The 20,484-nt window shown below is 55.0% G+C and overlaps 9 protein-coding genes across 9 annotated transcripts; 4 read left to right on the forward strand and 5 right to left on the reverse strand.

The window, feature by feature from the left end:
* Nucleotides 1-334: 334 nt before the first annotated feature.
* Nucleotides 335-1,423, forward strand: PG997_014416 (uncharacterized protein; the record flags this gene model as incomplete). The annotated part of the gene is made up of 3 exons (XM_066818730.1): nt 335-439; nt 502-986; nt 1,042-1,423. 3 exons carry the CDS (start codon nt 335-337, stop codon nt 1,421-1,423), a joined length of 972 nt encoding a protein of 323 aa, XP_066660918.1.
* A 111-nt stretch (nt 1,424-1,534) lies between these two features.
* On the reverse strand, nt 1,535-2,519 carry PG997_014417 (uncharacterized protein; the record flags this gene model as incomplete). The annotated part of the gene is made up of 3 exons (XM_066818731.1): nt 1,535-2,089; nt 2,157-2,410; nt 2,483-2,519. The coding sequence occupies 3 exons, from the start codon at nt 2,517-2,519 to the stop codon at nt 1,535-1,537; spliced, it is 846 nt and encodes a 281-aa protein (XP_066660919.1).
* Nucleotides 2,520-3,247: 728 nt separating this feature from the next.
* Nucleotides 3,248-4,655, forward strand: PG997_014418 (uncharacterized protein; the record flags this gene model as incomplete). The annotated part of the gene is made up of 2 exons (XM_066818732.1): nt 3,248-3,487; nt 3,528-4,655. The coding sequence occupies 2 exons, from the start codon at nt 3,248-3,250 to the stop codon at nt 4,653-4,655; spliced, it is 1,368 nt and encodes a 455-aa protein (XP_066660920.1).
* A 1,203-nt stretch (nt 4,656-5,858) lies between these two features.
* Nucleotides 5,859-6,320, forward strand: PG997_014419 (uncharacterized protein; the record flags this gene model as incomplete). Its single annotated transcript, XM_066818733.1, has 2 exons — nt 5,859-5,917; nt 6,002-6,320. The coding sequence occupies 2 exons, from the start codon at nt 5,859-5,861 to the stop codon at nt 6,318-6,320; spliced, it is 378 nt and encodes a 125-aa protein (XP_066660921.1).
* A 2,362-nt stretch (nt 6,321-8,682) lies between these two features.
* Nucleotides 8,683-9,246, reverse strand: PG997_014420 (uncharacterized protein; the record flags this gene model as incomplete). The annotated part of the gene is made up of 1 exon (XM_066818734.1): nt 8,683-9,246. The coding sequence occupies one exon, from the start codon at nt 9,244-9,246 to the stop codon at nt 8,683-8,685; it is 564 nt and encodes a 187-aa protein (XP_066660922.1).
* Nucleotides 9,247-10,946: 1,700 nt separating this feature from the next.
* Nucleotides 10,947-11,234, forward strand: PG997_014421 (uncharacterized protein; the record flags this gene model as incomplete). The annotated part of the gene is made up of 1 exon (XM_066818735.1): nt 10,947-11,234. The coding sequence occupies one exon, from the start codon at nt 10,947-10,949 to the stop codon at nt 11,232-11,234; it is 288 nt and encodes a 95-aa protein (XP_066660923.1).
* A 992-nt stretch (nt 11,235-12,226) lies between these two features.
* PG997_014422 (uncharacterized protein) lies at nt 12,227-12,618 on the reverse strand (the record flags this gene model as incomplete). The annotated part of the gene is made up of 2 exons (XM_066818736.1): nt 12,227-12,303; nt 12,468-12,618. The coding sequence occupies 2 exons, from the start codon at nt 12,616-12,618 to the stop codon at nt 12,227-12,229; spliced, it is 228 nt and encodes a 75-aa protein (XP_066660924.1).
* A 27-nt stretch (nt 12,619-12,645) lies between these two features.
* On the reverse strand, nt 12,646-13,584 carry PG997_014423 (uncharacterized protein; the record flags this gene model as incomplete). The annotated part of the gene is made up of 3 exons (XM_066818737.1): nt 12,646-13,222; nt 13,303-13,411; nt 13,485-13,584. The coding sequence occupies 3 exons, from the start codon at nt 13,582-13,584 to the stop codon at nt 12,646-12,648; spliced, it is 786 nt and encodes a 261-aa protein (XP_066660925.1).
* Nucleotides 13,585-14,406: 822 nt separating this feature from the next.
* PG997_014424 (ubiquitination network signaling protein) lies at nt 14,407-17,370 on the reverse strand (the record flags this gene model as incomplete). The annotated part of the gene is made up of 1 exon (XM_066818738.1): nt 14,407-17,370. One exon carries the CDS (start codon nt 17,368-17,370, stop codon nt 14,407-14,409), a length of 2,964 nt encoding a protein of 987 aa, XP_066660926.1.
* Nucleotides 17,371-20,484: the final 3,114 nt, after the last annotated feature.

Below are 20,484 nucleotides of genomic sequence, written 5' to 3' on the forward strand. Positions count from 1 at the left end.
AGTTAGTTGGTTGCAGGCCGGCTGCGACTGCGACTGCGACTGCATTTTTTTCCAGTTGCATCTAACAGTCAGCATTGCCGCTTGGGAAAATGCCCGGAAATTGTCCTTTGTCGCATCTCATTCGGCTCTCCTTGAGGGGTTGGTTATGTCGTCGACCGCCCGCCCTCTTTTCCCCAGCCGTTCTCCCCCATACACACGATATCCGAGTTCCGATTCACTGTTCTAGCGCTGAGCATTGCCCATCCCATCCCATCCGCTGAGAATGGCCACGCAGCTAACAGCCGCCGAAGCGCAAGACAACGTGCAGCCCAACTTGCTTGCATTATGTTCCACCATGATAGCTCTGTCAACGCTCGCTTTATGTTTGCGTCTGTGGTCTAATCACATTACATATGCTCACCGCTGGGGATGGGATGACTTCTTCGCCACGCTCGCTCTGGTCAGTACTGCTCGGGACACGGGGAGCCTGTTGACTTTGCTGACTAGCTGACTCGATCCCAGCCGTTCATCATCGCACTAAATGGAGTCATCATCTGGTGGATCTATCTCGGCCTCGGGAAGCACGCCGCCACCGCTCCAGCAGAGAACCTTGCCAAGGTGCCCAAGATCATCTTCGTCGGCGCCTTCTTGTACGACTGCAGCATATCGCTCCCCAAGTTCTCAGTGCTTTTCTTCTACCGCCGCATCTTTGAGACCACGAGCCGGTGGATGACCATCGCGTTATGGACCGTCGGCGCCATGAACGCCGGCTGGCTGGTGTCGGCCTTGGTCAGCACCATCTTCCAATGCTCGCCGGTTAACGCTGCATGGGAGACCGTCCCAGGCTCGACCTGCATTCCTCAGTGGGACTGGTTTCTGGGGACGGCGCTGCCCAGCATGATCATCGACCTCTGCATCCTAATCATCCCAATGCCAATCCTCTTGCGACTTCAGGCGCCCCTGGCTCGCCGCATGAAGGTTGGAGTACTCTTCCTCTGCGGATACTCGTACGTCTGAATCTCCCCAAAACTCGAGAGGTGATACTCTAACATCCGCGCCTAGTGTCATCGTCATCTCCATCGGCCGCCTCGTGTCCATCGCGAAAGCCGGTCCGCATCTGCTCGACGACATCAACTGGACCACCATCAACTACATGGAGTGGCTGTTATGTGAAGGTCCCATCTCGCTGGTCTCCGTCTGCTTGCCGAACGTATTTCGCTTGTTCAAGCGGGCGAGCCAAGATGGCGTCAGGGGTATGCTACCTGACAGTCGAGGCGGGTCCAAGATGGTTTCTTCCGACACTAATGCCAGCCGCAAGGGACAGTTCATTCGCATGGAGGACCGCTCGTCGCACTCTTCCAAGCAAATGGAGGGGACCGCCGATGCAGTTCCCGAAGAGGGTCAGCCTGAACAAGACCGCCACATGGTAGGCACTGCAGTGTAGACGGAAATGACCGAGATTAGGATGTTTTCGGGAATATGTATTTCTAGCAAAGCCCTCGCAGTAGATGTACATATCGATGAAGCTGTATTCAATCTAACCCAAAAATGCAACTCAAGACGCGCCTCCAAACGGGGTATTGGCCAGTTGCAACGACGCGCCACCGTCGACTACCAGCGTGTGCCCATTCACATAGCTGGAGGCCGGGGAGGCGAGAAAAGCGACCGCATCTGCCACCTCGCCCGGTCTGGCCAGTCTCCCCATGCACAAATCGCCAAGTATTGCTTTCTTGACTTCCGGGGATGCCTCGAGAAACTGGTCCATCATCGGCCCCGAGACATACGAAGGCGCCACGGCATTGACTCGAATGCCCCTGCCGCCATTTTCGATGGCCGCCGTCTGCACCATGCCCTTGACCGCATGCTTTGCTGCGATGTAGTTGCCCACCCCCAGGAACGCACCCTCCGAGGCCAAGGATGTGAGCATGACAATGGCGCCCCGGGCGGGAGGCCTGTCGGCAGCCGTAGTCGGCGCGACGGCGTCCTGGTTATACATGACACGCAAGACGGCGCGGGTCAAGAGAAAACAGCCAATGTTATGCACTTCGTCGAGACTGCGCCAATCCGCGAGGGTCATGTCACGGATAGGGGTCTGGTTCGCGGCCCCGAACTGTGTAGAATCAACCGATTAGTCCAGTATCGTGTGCTGTGCCGCGTGCGGGTGGAGCGGGGCTTACACCAGCAGTGTTGATGAGCACGTCAATGCGGCCGTGAGTAGAAGCGACTTGGGCGATGAGGCCATCGACCTCGTCTTCATTGCGAACATCTACGGCGTGTGCCGTTGCTTTGAAGCCGCCAGAGTCCTTGTCGCGCGCATTCTGGCACAGGACCACGGTCTCCTTGGCGGCATCGAGGTTTAAGTCGGCACAAACCAAGACATCGGCACCCAGCGAAGCCACACGCTGAGCGACTGTTCTTCCAATTCCGCTGCCTTGTACCCAGTCAGTTTTAGTTTTTGAATGCGCCGCAGAGATGACGGATGGAAAGCATGGATGGTACCGACCGGCTCCTGTTACAACAACAACACCGCGAATATCCATGGTGGCAGTGCGTACTGGGGGATAGTGATGGGGTTTTCTTTGATGCAAACAAAGATGGGGGGGAAATGTAGTCGGCCTCAAGGGTTATGATGCTTAAGTAACCCCGTCCATTCCTTGTTTCTGTCCGCTTCCAATGCCTCGCATGTTGTCAATCGCATGCGGGGCTCAAGTTCTCGCGCTTCGTGGTTCCGCCGGCGGTTCACCCGGGTCCCGGTGCAGGCTCGGGTGCAGGTCTGGGTGCAGGTCTGGGTGGTGCAAGGAGTTGATGTGTGTGTGGTGCGTTACCTGCAGGCTGGGACGATGCGAGGTTGGGTCTGCGGCGCAGGGTAAGTACCTACATGGACTTACCTAAGTAAGAAATAAGTCCTGACGAGTACCTTGCTTACTGCGCAGGCCCAGCTAGCTTGATGCAACAATTCCAGCAGAACTCCGCACTGCTCGTTTCACAGACTTTGTCATCCAGCATCTTAAAAGCCGCCCCTTTTCCGTCTCGACTTCTTGAGAATTGTCTCCCTTCAGCGCAGCACCTCTTCACCCATTCGTACAAAACCAATCGTATATTTCTTTTTTCCCCAATACTTGTGTGCATCTGCACACCAGAGTCCCCTCATCGTTCAAAGCCATTCTACCGTGCTCTGCAGCACCTGACTTCATCTTCCCCTGCAGGCTTGAGATTGGAAATATATCAACTCGCCTCAGAAGTCGGAGCAGCCCAACTCACCACCACCATGGCCTGGAAGAAGACGGACGTGGAAGGGGTGTATTCCCGCCCGCTCGGCGAGAACGAGACTTTCATCAAGCTCGTCGGCGATGCAGGACTGCAATTGCCACAAAAGCGCGAGCACTGGGCCATCAACTACATGGCCACTATCGCTCCCAAGGGGTCTTTTGAGTCTGCAGACTTGGTCGCTCATTTCCGACGCGCCTGGGCACACATGCGTTTCCAGCATCCGAGTCTCGCAGCCGACGTAGCTCCAGCCCCCAACGACAGCAGCTTGACTTACACAGTCCCCGCCGACGGAGCCGCGCTCGATGCATGGGTCGACCAGACTTTTTAGCGTTGCCGCAGATGCCAAGTCATCCGCTGAGGTGATCCCAACTTTCCAGCCCACGGGCTTGGCCAAGTTGGTATGGATCCCGCAGTCTAGTGAGCTGCTTGGCCACACCTCGCACTGGCGTACCGATGGCGTCGGCGCAATCCTCCTCCTGGACGCCTTCCTCGCTCTTGCGTCCGACCCCCAGCTCGCCGACCCGGCCTCGCTGGCTTGGGGCACCGAGATCGAGCGCCTCGCGCCCTGCGTCGAGGAAGCCGCCGCGATGCCCACGGAATCCACGCCCGAACTAAAGGAGCGCGGCGCCGCCGCCATGGGCACGTTTGCGCACGCGGCCGGCGCGATCGGGATCCCGTCCCTGGGCGACGCGGCGATGCTGCCGGCGGGGACGCGCAGCGCCTCGCTCACATTCGACAAGGAGGAGTCGCAGCGGATCATCGCGGCCTGCAAGCAGCTGGGCGTCAGCGTGACGACGGCGGCGCACGCGAGCGTGGCGGGGGCCAACTACGCGCTGGCCGACGCGGCGGAGCGGGACAAGAAGCACTACACCAGCACGGTGCGGTTCGCGCTGCGGCCGTACCTGCCGGCGCCCTACTCGACGCCCGCCTTCGCGGCCGGCCTGTACACGACGGGCTGGATGAAGCGGGTCGAGCCGCACATGTCGTGGGCCGAGCGCCTGCAGAGCTACGCCGACGACTACAAGAAGGGCATCACGCGCGACTTCCTCGACTCCCACCGCGAGTACGCGCTGCAGCTGGGCGCCCTGATCCGCAGCCTGAAGCCGGACGGGACGCCCCCGAGCGACATGGACATCAGCAGCATCGGCGTGGTGGACAAGATGGTGCGAAGCTTCTACGGTACCCCGCAGGCCGGCTTCGAGGTCAAGGCTGTCGGCGTCGGCGTCGAGATCCTGTCCCGGCAGGGCACCACTTTTGTCTGGACCTTCCGCGACCAGCTGAACCTAAGCGTCAATTACAATGAGTCGTTCCATTCCGACGAACAGATGCAGGAGTTCGTTCGCACGGTCAGGTTGCAGCTCCTGAAAGGACTATTCCCGGAGGAGAATAAAGAGGCTGCGGCTTAGCTGCAAGCCGTTGAGCACAAATGTATGTAGGATAGTAAATCTGCATCATCGACTCTCAATAGTTTAAGTTTCTTCATTCTCACTAGACATCCGAAGCTTCGTATCTACCAACGTTCTGACATTTACCGAGTCCCGTTGTGATCCGTTTGCCTCGAGCCATCTGCTCCATCATACGGGTTGGGTTACATCGGGCCAGTTCCGTTATCCGTAGGCACTGGCCACCCTTGGTAACCCTGAAAACATCATCTCAAGCACCAAGCCAAGAGTAGTTGTAACGCTAGTTCAGTTGCTGATCTCGCAAAGGCACCAGGGCAGTTGCCAAGGGCACCAGGGTGTCGCATTCAGCCCGTCAGCGAAGGGGATGTTGAGAGTTCATCAACTGCGGCATAGACCAACGGCATAGTTCCACGCGGACCATGTTGTCAATTTCTACCACGTCCGTCCCGGATCGTCTGCGGGTGGCGCCGTGTCTCGGCGCTTTTGGTGCGAATCCTGCCTACCTACCAACCTACCTACTTCTATATGATATTGTTTTTCTGGTTCATGAATGGTGCATTTTCCGCATCCATGTCACCGGGTCGGGTCTTTCTGCATGTGAAAGATGCTTCGGCGTTTTGGAAACGGCTCAGCCATGCCGGCCTCGCGTTGCATTTCAGGGGCCCGCCAAGTGTATCAAGTGGACTCCTACAGGAGGCGAGGGTATCACCACCGGGACGCTACAGGCACCCATAGCCATTAGGGGCCGTCTGAGCCGAAGCGAGAGCCGAAATAAATAAGGGCAAAGTAGCGTATGTCGTCGATGCCGTGGAGACAACGGTTGACAACTGAGCTGGCATAGACTTCGAAGACTCTAAAAGCAATGCGACTCGAGGTTGCAACGGAGCTGAGAAAAAGGCGCCCTGACTTCAGGTCCCTGTAGATGGACGACTGGCGAGCTGTCAGACGTTGGCGACGCCAAGATATGAGATGTTTGCAACATGAGACGGAGAGGACAGGCCAGTGGCTAAAGGGAAGATGAAATCTATAAATCGCAGCTCCCTCGCTTCTGAATCTAAGCAATGTTTGTCCAGGCCGGTCCAGATCTTCAATTCCAACGAACCTGTTTAATATCTTGCTCATCAATTTACCTGCCGGCAGGTCCTCCTATTAATCCAACCTCCAACTCTACCTCTTCCACAAAGGAAACGAAACCTACAATTCAAGATGAAGTTCCTTCCTATCATCTTTTCCCTGTTTGCCGCCGGTGCCTTGTCGCAGAACGGGTAAGTCCAACTATTTCTCTCCATCCCTTCCCCCTTTCCCAGCGTGCCGACCAAAAAGCTGACCGGAGGGAAACAAAACCAAAGCTGCGGCTTTCCCGATGGCCCTACCTGCGAGTCCGTCGGCGTTGGCGCGAACGGCCTGGAACAGTTCGAAGACCCTGACGGCTGCTGTCTACTGCCCATCCGCTGCGGCAACATAGCCGGAGAGCGGTGCGAGCGTGTGGGCGACTCCCCCGACAGCACTCCCCAGGGTGGTACCAATGGAGGTCCTCGCGGAGGCCCCCTGCAGGGAAAGGGAACGGCCGCAGGAGCCTCATCGCCCGTGGAGATTGGGTTTGAAGTGAAAGCAGTTAGGATGCCGATGGTTGCTTGGAGGCGTTGGCCAAATAGAGAGGCAAAGTAGGAAATACCAAAACGGACATGCTCGATACCTACCAAGCAGGCAATGTACGTTCTTAAAACACTTTCACACTGCCCTCAAGTGAATTTCGTCTGCAAAGTCCCTTAACTCTCAGACAGCTGCGAGGTCAGGAGGCGGTCGAACTTGCAATCAGTAGATCAACGACACGGACTAGTAAAAGCACGCCAGTCTGAGAACGCAGAGGCCTACTACTTTGTAAGGTAAAAATCAAAGCTTGTGCAACTGTCTCAGTCCGTATGAGATTTCCAGAGTGGGTTATATACCATTGAAGAGAAGGGGTTATTGTTCACAGTCAACCTCGAATGCAGCCAGTGCGAAGTACGCCTCGTCGCCCTTCCTCCCGCAATACTGCAGCTTCTTACATTAGCTTGTACATTTCAAACAGACGCTTTGTAGTGCTGACGCCTAGCCCACATCTACTGAGAGTCGCGCGATGCTGTTAAAGAGTAACTTGGCCTAAGTGCTCGATGAAATTAACAGTTACTTTATATGTATCGTGTACGCCCTTTAGGGCCCCTTTTCAAGTTTAATAGTCCGTTTCCAGGTGTTTACATACTGATACAACACATATATACATTTATTTTACATCTGCCCAATACAGCCTACCGATATTGCAAATACCAACACCACCAACGCCCCCACCGCCGATAACACGAACGCCACTATCACTCGCCAGCATATACACCAAGTAATTAGCACTCAGAATGTTGTTGACTCTAAATCTACCAGCAACAGCCAAAATGACTACAACACCTTATCATGTATAGACTCTGGCAATTTACTACCTTTCTCTGCCTGCTTCTGATCCAATTGGTCCTCTGTTGCAGCAGTGCTTTTCGGGGGGCAGATTGGCTCGGTCTGGACAGTGGCCGCGGGGCGAATACTGCCTACAATAGGTATGAGCAGAACTCCCACCAGGCACACTGCCACCTCCCAGTGCAGTATTGAATCGAGGGCATGCTCCAAAGGGTTTCGATCCGTAGCTATCCTATCTTCCAGAGGCACGACTCCATGGCTGAATTTCTGAACGAGGCCGGTGATGTAGTGGCCGATGATGTAGAGGCCAATGACGGACGAATACACCATTGGCTGTACTGCCAATGCCACGACAACCCCCATAAGGCGAAAGACAGGCCTACACGCTTTGGAGTACCAGGCCACGGCAAGAAATAGCAACGACGCAGCCATTCCAACCATCAAAGCCGGGAACGTTGTTAAGTACGCCGATAAGTAGCCATGTTCCCACTCCATTACAGCCAAACAGAGCAGAGCGAGACTGGTCTGAGCCAGAGAGGATCGAATTGCAGCAAAGACCTGCATGCAGAGAGACCACCGAGGTGCTCCCTTGGTGAACAGATTCAGGGCCTGACAGTCGAGAAGCACTTGGATGGCGCCGTGTAGTGCGACTGAAGATACAGCAGCTTGAAGAATGTCGGTGGTACCGTACGCTGTCAGTGTGGCAAGCGCACCATAGAGTACCACGGAGAATCCTGCGTGCATGCGCGCTATGCCGCCAGAGGTTGAAGGTGCAGAGACATGGTGACGACCCAGGGGAGCGATAGCCTCGGCCAGCAGCACTGCCAACATGACTGAAGCACCGAGCTTGCTGTCGAACTGGGTAGGGAGACCCCAGCATGAAAGCACCAGTATGCTAACAGCAAGCTCCAAGGCAATCTGTAGCCATGACCACCTCGGTGCATAGTTTTGACCAGGAGAGGCCTCAACCGCCCGAGTCCCTGTAACTGGCCCGCCAACGACAGCCATGTTCTTCTCGTCCTCGCTATCCGAGGAATCAATCAGGGTATCCGAGCTGTGGCCAGAAGCGACCCCCGGCCCTCTTCTGTACGGTCTCCTGCCCCAGCATCCAGGACTTTGGGTGATTTCTTCGAGCCGATCTGTCGAGCCTTCAGAGGCCAGATCGCCGGCATGATCTGAACTCTGCCGAGTAGAACTGCTGCGGTGATCGCAAAAGCGACACCCCTTTCGAGATTTGTATCCGGCTGTTGAGGCCCTTGGTTCAGCACCACCAAATATAGAGTCACCGACAACACGCATGCCACCACTCGTGCCAGTCCTACCATACAGCTTTCGCGAGAGATAGTAAAGCAGTCGAACATCAGAATATGCTTGGTTGGCCCGCCCGAGACCCGGATCAGGCCCATCCGGGCAGCGGATGTGTATGCCAAATAGGTTATGTACACCAGGTAATAGGCCATGCCGGCCAGGTTGAGCCAGACCAACACATTCCGGTATGGGATCTGGAGGACCACATGCATCGAGTAAAACACGCTCGGGGCGCGCGATGCAACCAGTCCCAGTAGGTTGCCCCAGGCTGCCATCTTCTTCAGGGGGTTTCTTTTTTGTCTGCCAACTTCTTCAGCGGGCTGTCGGGGCCGTTCTTCTTGATGATCTGGAACTTGAGGCCGACTTTGCCGAAGTTCTCGGTCAGCAGCGCCGCATACATGACGTAGAGCTGCTGTGGCGGTTGGCCTCCGGCCAGGATCAGGACCGCGGACGTTATTGACCAGATGTGGTGTGCGACGAGGCCGGGGTAGAGTTGGGTGCGCGGGAACTCGCCCACCCAGATGGCGATCCGGGACGTCACGCAGACCTTCTCGACCGTGGTAGCCTGCCATGGCGTCTCGCCCATGACAGCTGCCGCAGTCCCATTGCCCTGGATCGCTGCCAGTGCGCAGGCGGGGACGAACAGGACGGCCAGGCCCTTGCCGACGGCCATGGCAGTGTAGTAGAGAAGCGCCCGGTGGTTTCCCTGCAGTTGACTGTATAGCTTTGGGGCTCGCTTCCGCATAAGGCCCTCTGCCCAGAAAGTGGCCAAGGTGTAGCCTATGACGCCTAGGACGAGAGGTGTGGCAGGTAGGAGCTCGCTGAGTAGCTCTCTTGACGCCATTGTTGTGATTGTGCCAATAGCCTTGGAGGCGGAGATGGGTTTTCGATTCACCTGTCGCAACTGTGGAGCTGTCGTATGTATAGGCAGGCCAAGGAAGGAAAGCTGACCGTATTCAGGTAAAAGAGGGAGAAAACCGCGTCTCTACTCCCATCATGGCGGCGAAAAGCCATCCGGGTTGCCTCTACTTATATACGTTCAATTTAAATTCGATACCGTGCAAACCGGACAGAGACAAAACCCATGACGAGCAGGTTGCCGCCGAGTGAAATAACGACGTGCAGATAGTCGACATACCTCAATGCCTTCAAACACCTCGTGCCATCAAGGTAGGTACCTATTCTGAGCTCATTATCGGAGGGGTAACCGCTTGTTGCGATTCGACATCTGCAGGCGAAGAACCATACAATCTTCGATCCAAACAGGCTAACTGAGGCGGTCAAAATTCTGAAAGGTGGTAGAGTGGATGGCAGGGTGACCAGTTTCCTTCTGGCCGAGGGCCGCTGCGGTGGTTTCTGGTGCCTATCGGCGAGCAAGATATGGCAGTCAGAGTTTCTTACCGGACTAATTGAAGCCGGCGTTGTACAAGCCATCGATTTATCGACTCTAAACGGCAACGGGCTCTTTCTCACGCATCCGGTACACGTGCAGTAATCGTCACCAGCCACGTCGGGTCAGCGGCCATGCATCGCTCTCAGGAGCTGCGAGTGGTGGTTTCTACCTCCGTTGTTCAGTTAGCCACTCTATTTCACTCGCGCCGCCCCATCTCCGAGCACGGCGGACAAAACTGTGCTATTTAGCGCGCCATTCATGAGATGGCTACGTCCAAAGGCTCCTGGGACGATTGCATTGGCACACCCATTTACATACTCAGAAATGGGAAACATCTGACAGCATGTCCTCCGACTGTGGCCACTGGAGATCCAGAGCTATCTTCAGTAGTACAGAAACAGTCGATATAGGGGTTGGCCTCACCATCACAGCTCGGTCACCACGCCGGAGACTCATGGAGGAGATCCCGAGGAGATCTAATTAGCCGATAATTGTGAAGGAGGATGTCACTGAATGAAGCTGACGACAACGTCAGCATATATCCCTCATTCATGGCCAAGGAGACCGCCAGGTTGTGGTAATGGGAATGATATTCTCATCTTATCACGTTCGTATCAAAATACAGAGGGCGCGCTAGTCACAGTGAGACAGAAGCCGTGCAGATACGTCATGCGTTCTCTTGTCCAGGATGACAGCTCCATAACTACGCCTGTCATAGCTCGTTGGAGTTTAGGTTACTGTGGCTGTTCACTTAGAACTAGACGGTGGCGCGCTGCTGTAGCTGGAGTCGAAGCCTGTGCATCCAGATCTGCCTGCGAAGCCTGCTCGTTGGAGCCGATCTACCTAGGAGAGTAGCAGGCGATAGGTCCGGTATTTACCAGGTACGGACAGTTCCGATCGACCATGGTATACGTCGACCGGGATGTTAAACCAGCTTGCCGGAAAACCCGAGCTGTTGAGCCATCTACTTCCATTCAATGGCTCCCGCGGGACAGCTCTTACTATGATTCTTGAAGTATTGCTTCAGCGTCGTAGTAAATAGAATATCACCCCAGGACGTATGCATGTGTTCAGAGAAACTTGATTTGCTCCCATCTTCACGGTCCTTCTTGAAATCTCTCAGAACCCAAGTACAGAGACATCGCGTACCCATGGAGGTTGCTTTAACGTTCGGCAGCGTGGGGGACATCATTGCTATCTGCCAGATAGCTATTCAGCTGAGCCGGGCCCTAGGGGTCGGGTGCGCCGAGGCGTCGGGCAGTGCCAAGGAATACCAGGATCTGCGCAAGGACTTGGACGCCTTCACCCACATCAAGGTGAGGGAGCAACGCATAGCAATTTCCACCCTGCGCATTTTGTGGTTCTGGCTTACAATCGCGGGTACAGACACGCAGCCCGCGCGGAGAACGCTGCGGTACTGGCCAATATCGATGAAGTGAAGACCCTGGCATCGGAGAACCAAACGAACCAGCAGATCCTTCAAAAGGCTCTTCAACTCCAGAGTCGAGATAACCAGGCAATGCACTCGGACCTTAGTAAACGACATGAGGTGCAAGCAACTGGGTTGATGTCAATCGTGGCAATTTTTATCGCTGTGTTCCATGAAATTGGCCATGTGAGAGCCTTGGTTGTCGCAATCATGTCACGCCTGCAGATGATCACTACACCTCCATTGGTTCAGGGGTTAGACCCGACGAAAGGGCTCCCGGTCTACCTCGAAGACGCATTGGGCGAAATCCGCGAGTTACCGCTCCAGTGGGTGACCGATTGGGATGTATGTATCTGTACCATCTGCTTGTGGCTTTGCTAATGAGGATACTTCCAAGGATGTCGACACTTTGCTGGAGATGTGGTTTAAGAATCGGAAAGGATATCAGCTGGTCGAATCGCGGTTTTTCGCCCTCGAGGATGACTGCTCTGGTCAAGACATCGACCGAGGCTTGCCACCAAATACTTGCTTGCGACGCGGTATGAAGCTGAATATGAGTCTCCTATTCACGTACAAGGGGCCTGGAGGTTGCTGTCCTCGATGCGGTACGGCGGTGAACTGCGAGGGGGACAGAACAATACAATGGTAGGGTTTAACTTGCGCTAGTATTCGATAGAGTACCGGTCGCTGACTTTAAATTCGTGGCCAGTCCGAAGAAGCATTGTGGTTTGTGGTTTCGGACCCTGAGGAACGACGCAGTTCAGTCATTGTTGGATCTCGTCAGTTCCTCAGCCTTGATATTGGACACAGCAGGCGGTGACTACTCGGCCAAACACATCCCTTCAGATGACAGCAAATCACCCAAACCTTCGGATTTCCAGCGCGTTAGGATAACGGACTTTGATTGCTACGTAACCTATCAGCTGTGCTTGAGCCTCTCAGGAACCTCCACAAGAAAGTCCTTGAGATAAAGGAATTTTCAGACATGAACCTACGCAGATATTAGATCTTGAGCTCAGCAATGAGGAACTTCGCCGCGATAACGAGACCCCTGAACAAGAAAACGAGGAACTTCGCCGCTGCCGCCTGTTATAAAGGAAATAGAATCTCCGTATATACTCAAAATGTCTTCGAGTCAACGAATGAAGCAAGGAAGAACAAGGACACGAGACACATGATAGTCGCATAACATGAATACTAAGTACGCACTTGCATGGTTGTTTTATGTACTAGAACATCATACCACCCAAAGCCATGCCACCAAACAGCGGCAACGCCATCGGCATCATGCCCATACCACCGCCGTACCCCATCCCCATCGGCCGATTATACGGCCCAAACGGCCGTCCGTAAGGCGACCGCCCCATCCCGCCTCCCCCGAAGCCGCCGCCCATGCCGCCCGGATAGGCGCCACCTCCCCATCATCCCGCCGCCCCCGCGGTACGACGAGTACGACTTGGGCCGCACATGCCGCGCGCCCTGGGGATCCCCGGCGCGTCGGGCGCGTAAAACACCTCCTCGAGCGACGGGCTGAGCCGCCGCACGTGCGTGACGCCCGCGTACTGCGCGTCGGGTGGCTCGAGGTAGACGTCGGTGCCCTCGTCGTCCTGGCCCAGCAGCTGCGGCTGGTTGGTCCGGATGGCGGCCGCGAGCCCGCGCCGGAACAGCTCGTGCTGCTTGTACAGGCCCTGCTCGCGCTGCTGGCGGCGGCTGCGCTCCGCGTCGCGCTCCTCGTGCGTCGTGCCGGTGATCTTGTCCTTCATCTTGCGGCCAAAGGACCGCGGCTTGCTGCTGCTGCTGCTCGCCTCGCTCGCCTCGCCCGCCGCGGCTCCGTGGCCTGGACCCCTGAATGCGGTGGCGTGGTGAGAGTCCCCTTCTTCATCCGTGGTTTCTGCGGCGATGTCTTCCTTGCTGGGGTGCCGTGTCAATCCGCCCAGTTGTTCTCTCTCCTGAACGGGAAGCGAGTTGAGGTATTGCTCATCGTCGTAGGGGTGATGCCTGGAGGGTTAATATTAGACTGTCTCTCCCTGCTACCTGGGAACAACGCTATCGCAGCTTGCAACAGCCATAAGACATACCATATAGACCGGGGAGGGTCAGCCCGTATATCTACGAAGAACTGATGGTGATTCTCCGGGTCAAATGTCCGTACCCAGCCGTCCGGGAGGGGCCTCGATTCATCCTCAACTGTGGATCGGGGCCGTTAGTACAAAGCGTTCTTGGCTCGAAGCGAAAGCTAGAGACAGGATGGAAGACCTACTGCTACGACGTCTCTGCGCGGAAATACCATTCCGCTCACGCTGCGATAGGCGAGCAGACCCAACAGCCTGATCATATGAGGGAGGATCTTGCGATGTCATGTTGTATATAGCACCTTTTGTATTTCATTAGATGAGTAAGAACACCTTCAAATTTGGGCGAGAATCACAATCAATTGTCGTGAACTTAATGTCGTGTCGTGCCACGACGTCACTATGAGGTCAATATTGGCGTTGTACTCAAGTCGTCATGTATCCACAGTTCTGCACCCCAGAGCCGTGCATGCTGGGAAATCAGGATGCTCGAGCTCTGTTCAGTGGCAATACTCTTTGCTGGGGCTGCAGCCCGAGAAGCAGGTCTGTTTGTTAATCAGGATACAAGCAGAAACGCCCGGTGACCAACCCCTCCGACGAGACCAACGGTGTCGTTGGATGTCATGTATACAGCGTACCATGGGGGCAAGTGCGCATATGCTATATAACATTGATGGCCTTCAGCTGTCTCAACCGAAAGCCCCGAAAGTCTGTACGATAGTAGCATACCATTTGGTCATGCGCAGCGCTTTGCCTACGTCAATGATACGTGTTCCATGGATTGATGGGCACGAACGCTTGTTATGTGATCTGATAGCGACTACGGGTATACCCTGTCCCAATAATAAGTTGGCACAAGGAAACGTAAGATAAAAAAACAGGGGCTACGAGTAGGGAGGAGGTTATGGTGGTTACTCATTCACATTCCGGCTTCAAGAATTGCATATAGAAAGGAAGAAATGAACTTTTCTCATTGCTACAACCAATTCGCTGAGCCTGATACTGTCGAGACCGAGTACGATCAACCGAACCAGGCCAAGACGCTTCGAGAGTAAAGAGTCCGAGAAACCAAGCACTGATATCGCTGCAAGACAAGCTTTCCGGAACACGTCAGGCACGAGCAGGGCCAGGGCTGGACGGATCGCCGACGCTAGCGCTACCGCTGCTAGGGGCACTACCACTCGCACTCGCACTTCCGCTCCCGATGCTGGCAATCTCGCCTTCGCCCTTAAGCTGAGCCGGGAAGCCAAAACCAGGAGGCGGCCGCAACGACTCCTGAGCGGAGCCCGGGAGGCTGCCATCGACCACGTCATCGTTGGAACTCGACTGCGTGAAGCCAGACACGTCGCTAAGCATCGAAGAAGAACGACCCCTGGATTGAGTCATGCGTCGGGGACGAGACAATGGCGAAGATTGGGGGACGAAACCCGAAGCGAGCGGAGATGGCCCCCAGAGTAAGGCATTGTATGCCGATTGGTTCCAGGCCATGTTGGGGTCGTAGGGCGCAGCGTTCACAGCAGGGCCGTGAGGCAGTTGACCAGCAGCCATATGATCCGAGTACTCGAGCGCACCAGTGTAAATAGCTGCTTGGTGCTGGTTCTGGACGGCCTCGACCTCCAACTTGAGCGCGCCAATAACTTGCTCCTTTTCGACGGCGCGGGAGCTGACAATATTATATCTCTCAAGATACTCGCGTTCCTGCTTGGCAAAGTTGTTTTCCATGTTGGCGCGATCTTGGCGACGTCGCTCAGCTTCATCCAGACCGCGAGCATTTGCGTCGGCCAGACGGGAAAGTTCCCCGTCCACCTTGGCAATGCGACTGCTGATCTTGTTCCGCTTTCCCTCAAGGCTTGACTTCTCATCCGCCATGGCTTTCACCTGGCTGTCCAAAAGTGCCTTGAAAGCCTTGAATTCGGTCAACGCTTTGTCGAAACTTGAGCGCTCGGCGTTGTAAGCGGATTGCTTCGCTTTCCAGGAAGACATCAACGCCTCGGGAACACCCTCGAACTCCTTAAGCTCAGCCTCCAAAAGGGCAATGGCGTGTTGGGCTTGCTTCGTCTGAGTTTGATTCTGCTGGATCTTTTGGCGCATCTTGTCATCACCAGTTCCGGCAGACTGGACGGCCGACGACAATTTCTCCAACTCTTTCTTCAGAGCGTTCATCTTACGGCTCCACTCCTTTCGAATGCCCCTCTGGCGATTCTTCTCCTCGGCATACCTAACCTCAGCACCTGCTATAGAGGTCCTCAAGGTAGTGATGGGCGAATCAGGGCGAAGTGACCGCTGGTTGCTGGGTTTCAGGTTGGGCTGGTCAACATCCGCGGTCTTGGCCTGGGTCGTTCGGAGGCTCGTAGAGAGGAGGATCTCATGGGTCGTCGTGCTGACGAACTCGCATTCGTAGTTGGACATGGGAGTCAAACCGTAGATGTCACCGCTCCAAGTGACTCCACGGCGGCGGTTTTCGCTGGTTTCGGACTGCTTATCGGGCTCGATGCGAGTGGGTTGCCAAATCGCATTGTTCACCCGCACGTAAAACGGCTTGGTCAAATCGATCTCGTGAGACGATGTTCCTCCGGCGCCTCCCGCGGCACAAGAATGGGCCGGGAAATGGCTGGTATTGAAGGAAACTTCGTCACAACCGACAAAACTAATCCAAATCTGGTCGGCCTCGCTGTTAAACGGCGCATTCCCCAGATTGTGAATGCCCGTAGCATTGGCATCGGCAGAATCGGCAGCGCTATGAGTTAGTTCGTATTCCTTTACGACAACGATTTTGGTGCTGGCAATTGCAGCCCACAGTGGCTGGCGGTTCCTGATTTGCGCACTTTGCTTCCTCTTCTTCTTAGTGTTGATGGTGGCTTGCGGTTGGAGCGCAGCAGCATCGCTATCAGGCGTCGAGAATCCTCCGTCGTTGGAGAAATCTCCGGCGTATGGCTTACCAGCCTCGGGGTCCACACTCTGTGCGAGATTATCGCGTCGTTCCCTCCTTAAATACCAATCCCGTATGTACTTGACCAGGCCCTGTGTCAATATATGTATAGCCAACACGCTGCGAACCCAATTCACGCAGCCGGACTGGATTTTATCGTATCCACGTATCGAATCGAGCGATTCCAGAGGGTCGTCTATATCTGGTGTCATGAAACGGCTGGAACCAAGCAAATAGCCTATGGGCGAGTATTTCATTTTGGTGTGGCGCAGGATGTGTGACAGCAGAATCATGCTCAGGCAGACCAAAGAGTTCTTCATCGATCCTCCGTCCCGTTCTCTCGATCCTCCGCCTAGCCCGAGTGCAATGACCATCTGCGCGAGATCGAGGATAACATGCTGGATTGGGCCCCAGAGAAAGAGCCATATGAGAAGGACGATGCCATCCACACAAACGACGGTAGCGATGCTGGGGGCACCGAGGTTCCATTCGAACACCTCGCTAAGGCTAAGGCCACTGCTGGTCGTCACGAACGTCAAAAGCGTAAACAGTACGTAGATCCCGGATAGCGCAATGGGGGGAATCTGCATCAAGATGATGAGAATGGCGATGGTGTCCTGCGCAGGGCAGGAGCGGAGGACCGTGAGAATGAACTCGAGAGGGCCGGTGTCCCGGTGGACGCTGGTGTTCTTGGTAGCATTGACGTCAATGCGACGGTGGTTCTCGACGGCGCCGTTTCCCTGGGCCATATTGTACGACTCGGATGAAGAGGACTCGGAGAAAGCGCTCATGGAGCCGCGCCTAGCGGAGTCGTTTGCCATGTCGTCGGCGTCGGCGTCGGGCGGGGTCGCTACTGAGGCGGCGAGGGAAGCGGGTGTCGTGGTCGTGTTGGCAATCGTCGGCGGCGAAGCTGGGCATCCTCCTCTACCCACATCTGACACATTCTCGCTGGACGAGGCAGCTGAATGTTTCGAGTTGGCGGCGGTAGCATTCAGATAGCCCTGGCTCTTCAGATTCTTGGGGAGCCGCTTGCCGGGGCCGACTAAACCATTATCGTGACGATTGCTGTTGTTGGAGTTCTGGCTGGAGGAGGCGGCGGATCCTTGCTGCTGCTGTCGCTTGGCTGAGGATGGTGCACGAGGCATAAAAGAGGATTACCTTTCCCACCCGGCGAAGCTGACTTGACCCAGAAGCAGAGTTCCGAGACAGCCAGCAAGCGACCAAAGTCTGGAACGCAGCGGGAGCGAGCAAAGGGTGCCTGGTGTTGGGGGGTGCGTGGTCCAACCCGAGGCAGTGGTGGGCGGCTTGGGTTCAAACTTTGGCAGCCTGCGGACCGGTGCAAGAAGACTTTAGTCGGCGAGGTTAGGCGTCGTCATGGGATGAGGAAAATGAGCGGATAAAAAAGCGTTGGAACCGAGGGCGCGGGCTGTCTGGAATTATGCTTTGAGGATGGCCGCTGCGCGATGACTAAGAATGGCAAAGCAAAGGCGGAATGGGGGGAGATAGAAGGAGAAGGAAAAAAAGATAGTAGTGGTAATAATAGCGATTCCCGGGATGAGAGATGCAGTGGTGTTAAGACTGCTGCGGTGGTAGGAGGGGTGGGGAGAGAGACGGGAGTTGGCTTGGCTCTCTGAACATCGAAAATGATGTTGATTGGGAAGAGAGAGGATTGAGGGGGCCAAGATAATAATAGAAGTCAATAATGATGGGTGGTGATCACTGCTGCTGCTGCTCCTGCTCTGCTGTTGGCCCAAAATCTACATGCACACAGTACATCCAGAAAGACAGACACACATCCAGCGAAGTGCGTATTGTGGATGTGTGGGATTGCAAGTGTGTTAGGAAAACCCCTGCAGCACTGGAGGGTAATTTAGGTAGCAGCGAGCAGCCAGACACAGCTGATTATTCTCGAGAACGGCTGTTTACAGGCGCACGTACAGTTAGTTACCGGTGCTGGTGGTATGCATGCGACAGAGCGACGGACAACAAAGCCGGTTGATTGGATTGGATCGAATGAATGAACTGCTGCTGCTGTTGGCACCAGTACCAATATGTGAGTGAGTCTGAGGGAGCAGGAAAAGTGACAAGACCGAAAGGCAAGGCCAGGGTAGAGAAAAAAGGCAAGGCAAAAACGCAAAGCAAGGCAAGGCCGGTAAAGCAAACGAATTGGACAGGGTCAAATTACTGGCAGTGGATTCCACTAGGGGTCAAAGGGGAATGGGCCCAAAGCTTTTTGGGCTTGGGGGCAGGGGTGCAGGCGAGGTACCTAGCCTCTAAGGTTAGCAGTTAGGGACGGCCTTGCCCACCCAGCCCAGTGAATGTGAATCCTTCAGCACACGCTGCACACCACTCACCTCAAACCGCACCAAGAAATGCATGGTCCAGTTCCAAATCCCAGGAGGCACCCGTCCTAGTCCCAGGGGGGCCAGTCTGATCTGACCTCCCTCCGTCGCTGCGCAAGCAAACAGCATGCAATCCAACCATCTGGCACTCGCTGCAGACAGCCTGCCTGCCCTGCTGCCCTGGTATCCGGGAAGAAGGGGCAGACGGCAAACGGCTGGCTTGTGGCTCAGCTTGCGGTGCATTGATCTCGGCCTACGGAGTACCATGCAGGTCTACAAACGGCCTCCATACGAGCTTTATCGGCATTGAACTGCGATACCATGTCCTGCAGTGTAGCATCGAGTAGGTAGATACCTACAGTAGGTACCTGTATATATGCCATGTAAATATATGCAAGCACACACACACCACAAGCATCTATATTTCATTGCGGTGTAGTGTGGTGCGAAAAGAGGCCAATCGGTACATACCTAGCAGATAAAGATAAGATGGCTTGGGAAATCCTGCTTGGCTATACTATCGCCGGCTACATATCCAACTACATGCCTTATACCTGGCGACTATGAAATTTGCCAGGGCAGACTCTCTTGGCTTGATGGAGCCCCGAAGGTAGACATTTTCAGTTCCTCTCTTATTACTCATAATACCGCCGAAACGGTCACCAGCATCTAACCTGGTAGTCCAGATCGGTTTCTCGTAGTGCCCTTTCCGCTGGAATCCTGGAAAGACGCCCAAGGCGAGATTACCTGACTCGGACCGTCGGTGGTGCGCAAGGTCCAGCCAAGTTCGTCCTCCGTCTCCGTTCCTCTCTCCACCTGTTCTGGAAGGCCTCCTTGTAGCCACCGTAGCCACTGGCACAGAGAATTTCTCTGTAAGCCGTACATAAGCCGGGCACCCAGGCACTTGCCTGCTCGGGCATTCGCCTATCAAGCACGGAATGGCGAGAACGGTCAATTACCAAGGTATGCAGCTACTAAAATATAGTAGCGTTGCATCTGCCATCATGTCGTCAAAATCTATCGCTGGGCGGGGGCCTGTCTTTCAGGATCCTTGGACAAACCCCACCGGTGAGGAGGCCGTCACGTAACGAGTTACAAAAGTCGCCAGAGGATGCCACCTGATTCGCCGCTAGACAGAAGACTTTTTCTCCTTCTCTCCATCGCTGGCCGGCTGGTCTCTACAAATCACATCACATGCATAACGTCGCTTTAGCTACCAATCCCGAATCCCCCCTTGCCCTGACAATTTCAGAGAGGCTAGGAACGGACGATGTCGACCTAGAGAACAGGTGCTACAAGAAAGGGAGAATGGACCGAGGCGTACGGCCGGGCGAAGGAGCTTAATCCGCGGATCCGTTGGATTAATCGGACTGGCCGGCTGTCGTTAGGGTCCAGGCGGCCAGGGGCTTGAACGATTCAAGGGCGCGCACGTTGCAAGCTTGTCTGAACCACAGCCAGACAGCCTCTCATGACCTGCCATGGAAGAAGTACATACGCCTGCATTTAAGGATTCCACGGCGGGTATTGATGTCTTTGGACAGTGACTGTCTACTGTACAGAGATTCCCCAGACAAACCAGACATCCATGTGGCTCGTGTCTACGATCCACCGTCGATCTGTCAGCCTCATTGTCTTCTGATTAGTCGGAGACCCCTCGCTTGGTTCCCATGCCGATGCAGATTGCAATAGATATATGGTCTGGTGTCCATTGCATTGGTGCAACTGACTCCTAATCGACGCAGTCGCAGCTAAGTGATATCATAAGTATGCACAATGCCTATCTGAGCTGCTGTCGCTGCTTGTGCTGCCATGGCGCGATAATGCACCTCGACCACTACCTCCCTATACGTGCTATATTCCTCTTCGACTGCACCCTACCAGTCTGCAGTTTGGAGTAGGTTGTATTGCATTGGATGC

Source organism: Apiospora hydei, assembly GCF_038363865.1.
Source record: "Apiospora hydei strain CBS 114990 chromosome Unknown utg000010l_segment0_segment0, whole genome shotgun sequence".
NCBI lineage: Eukaryota > Fungi > Ascomycota > Sordariomycetes > Amphisphaeriales > Apiosporaceae > Apiospora > Apiospora hydei.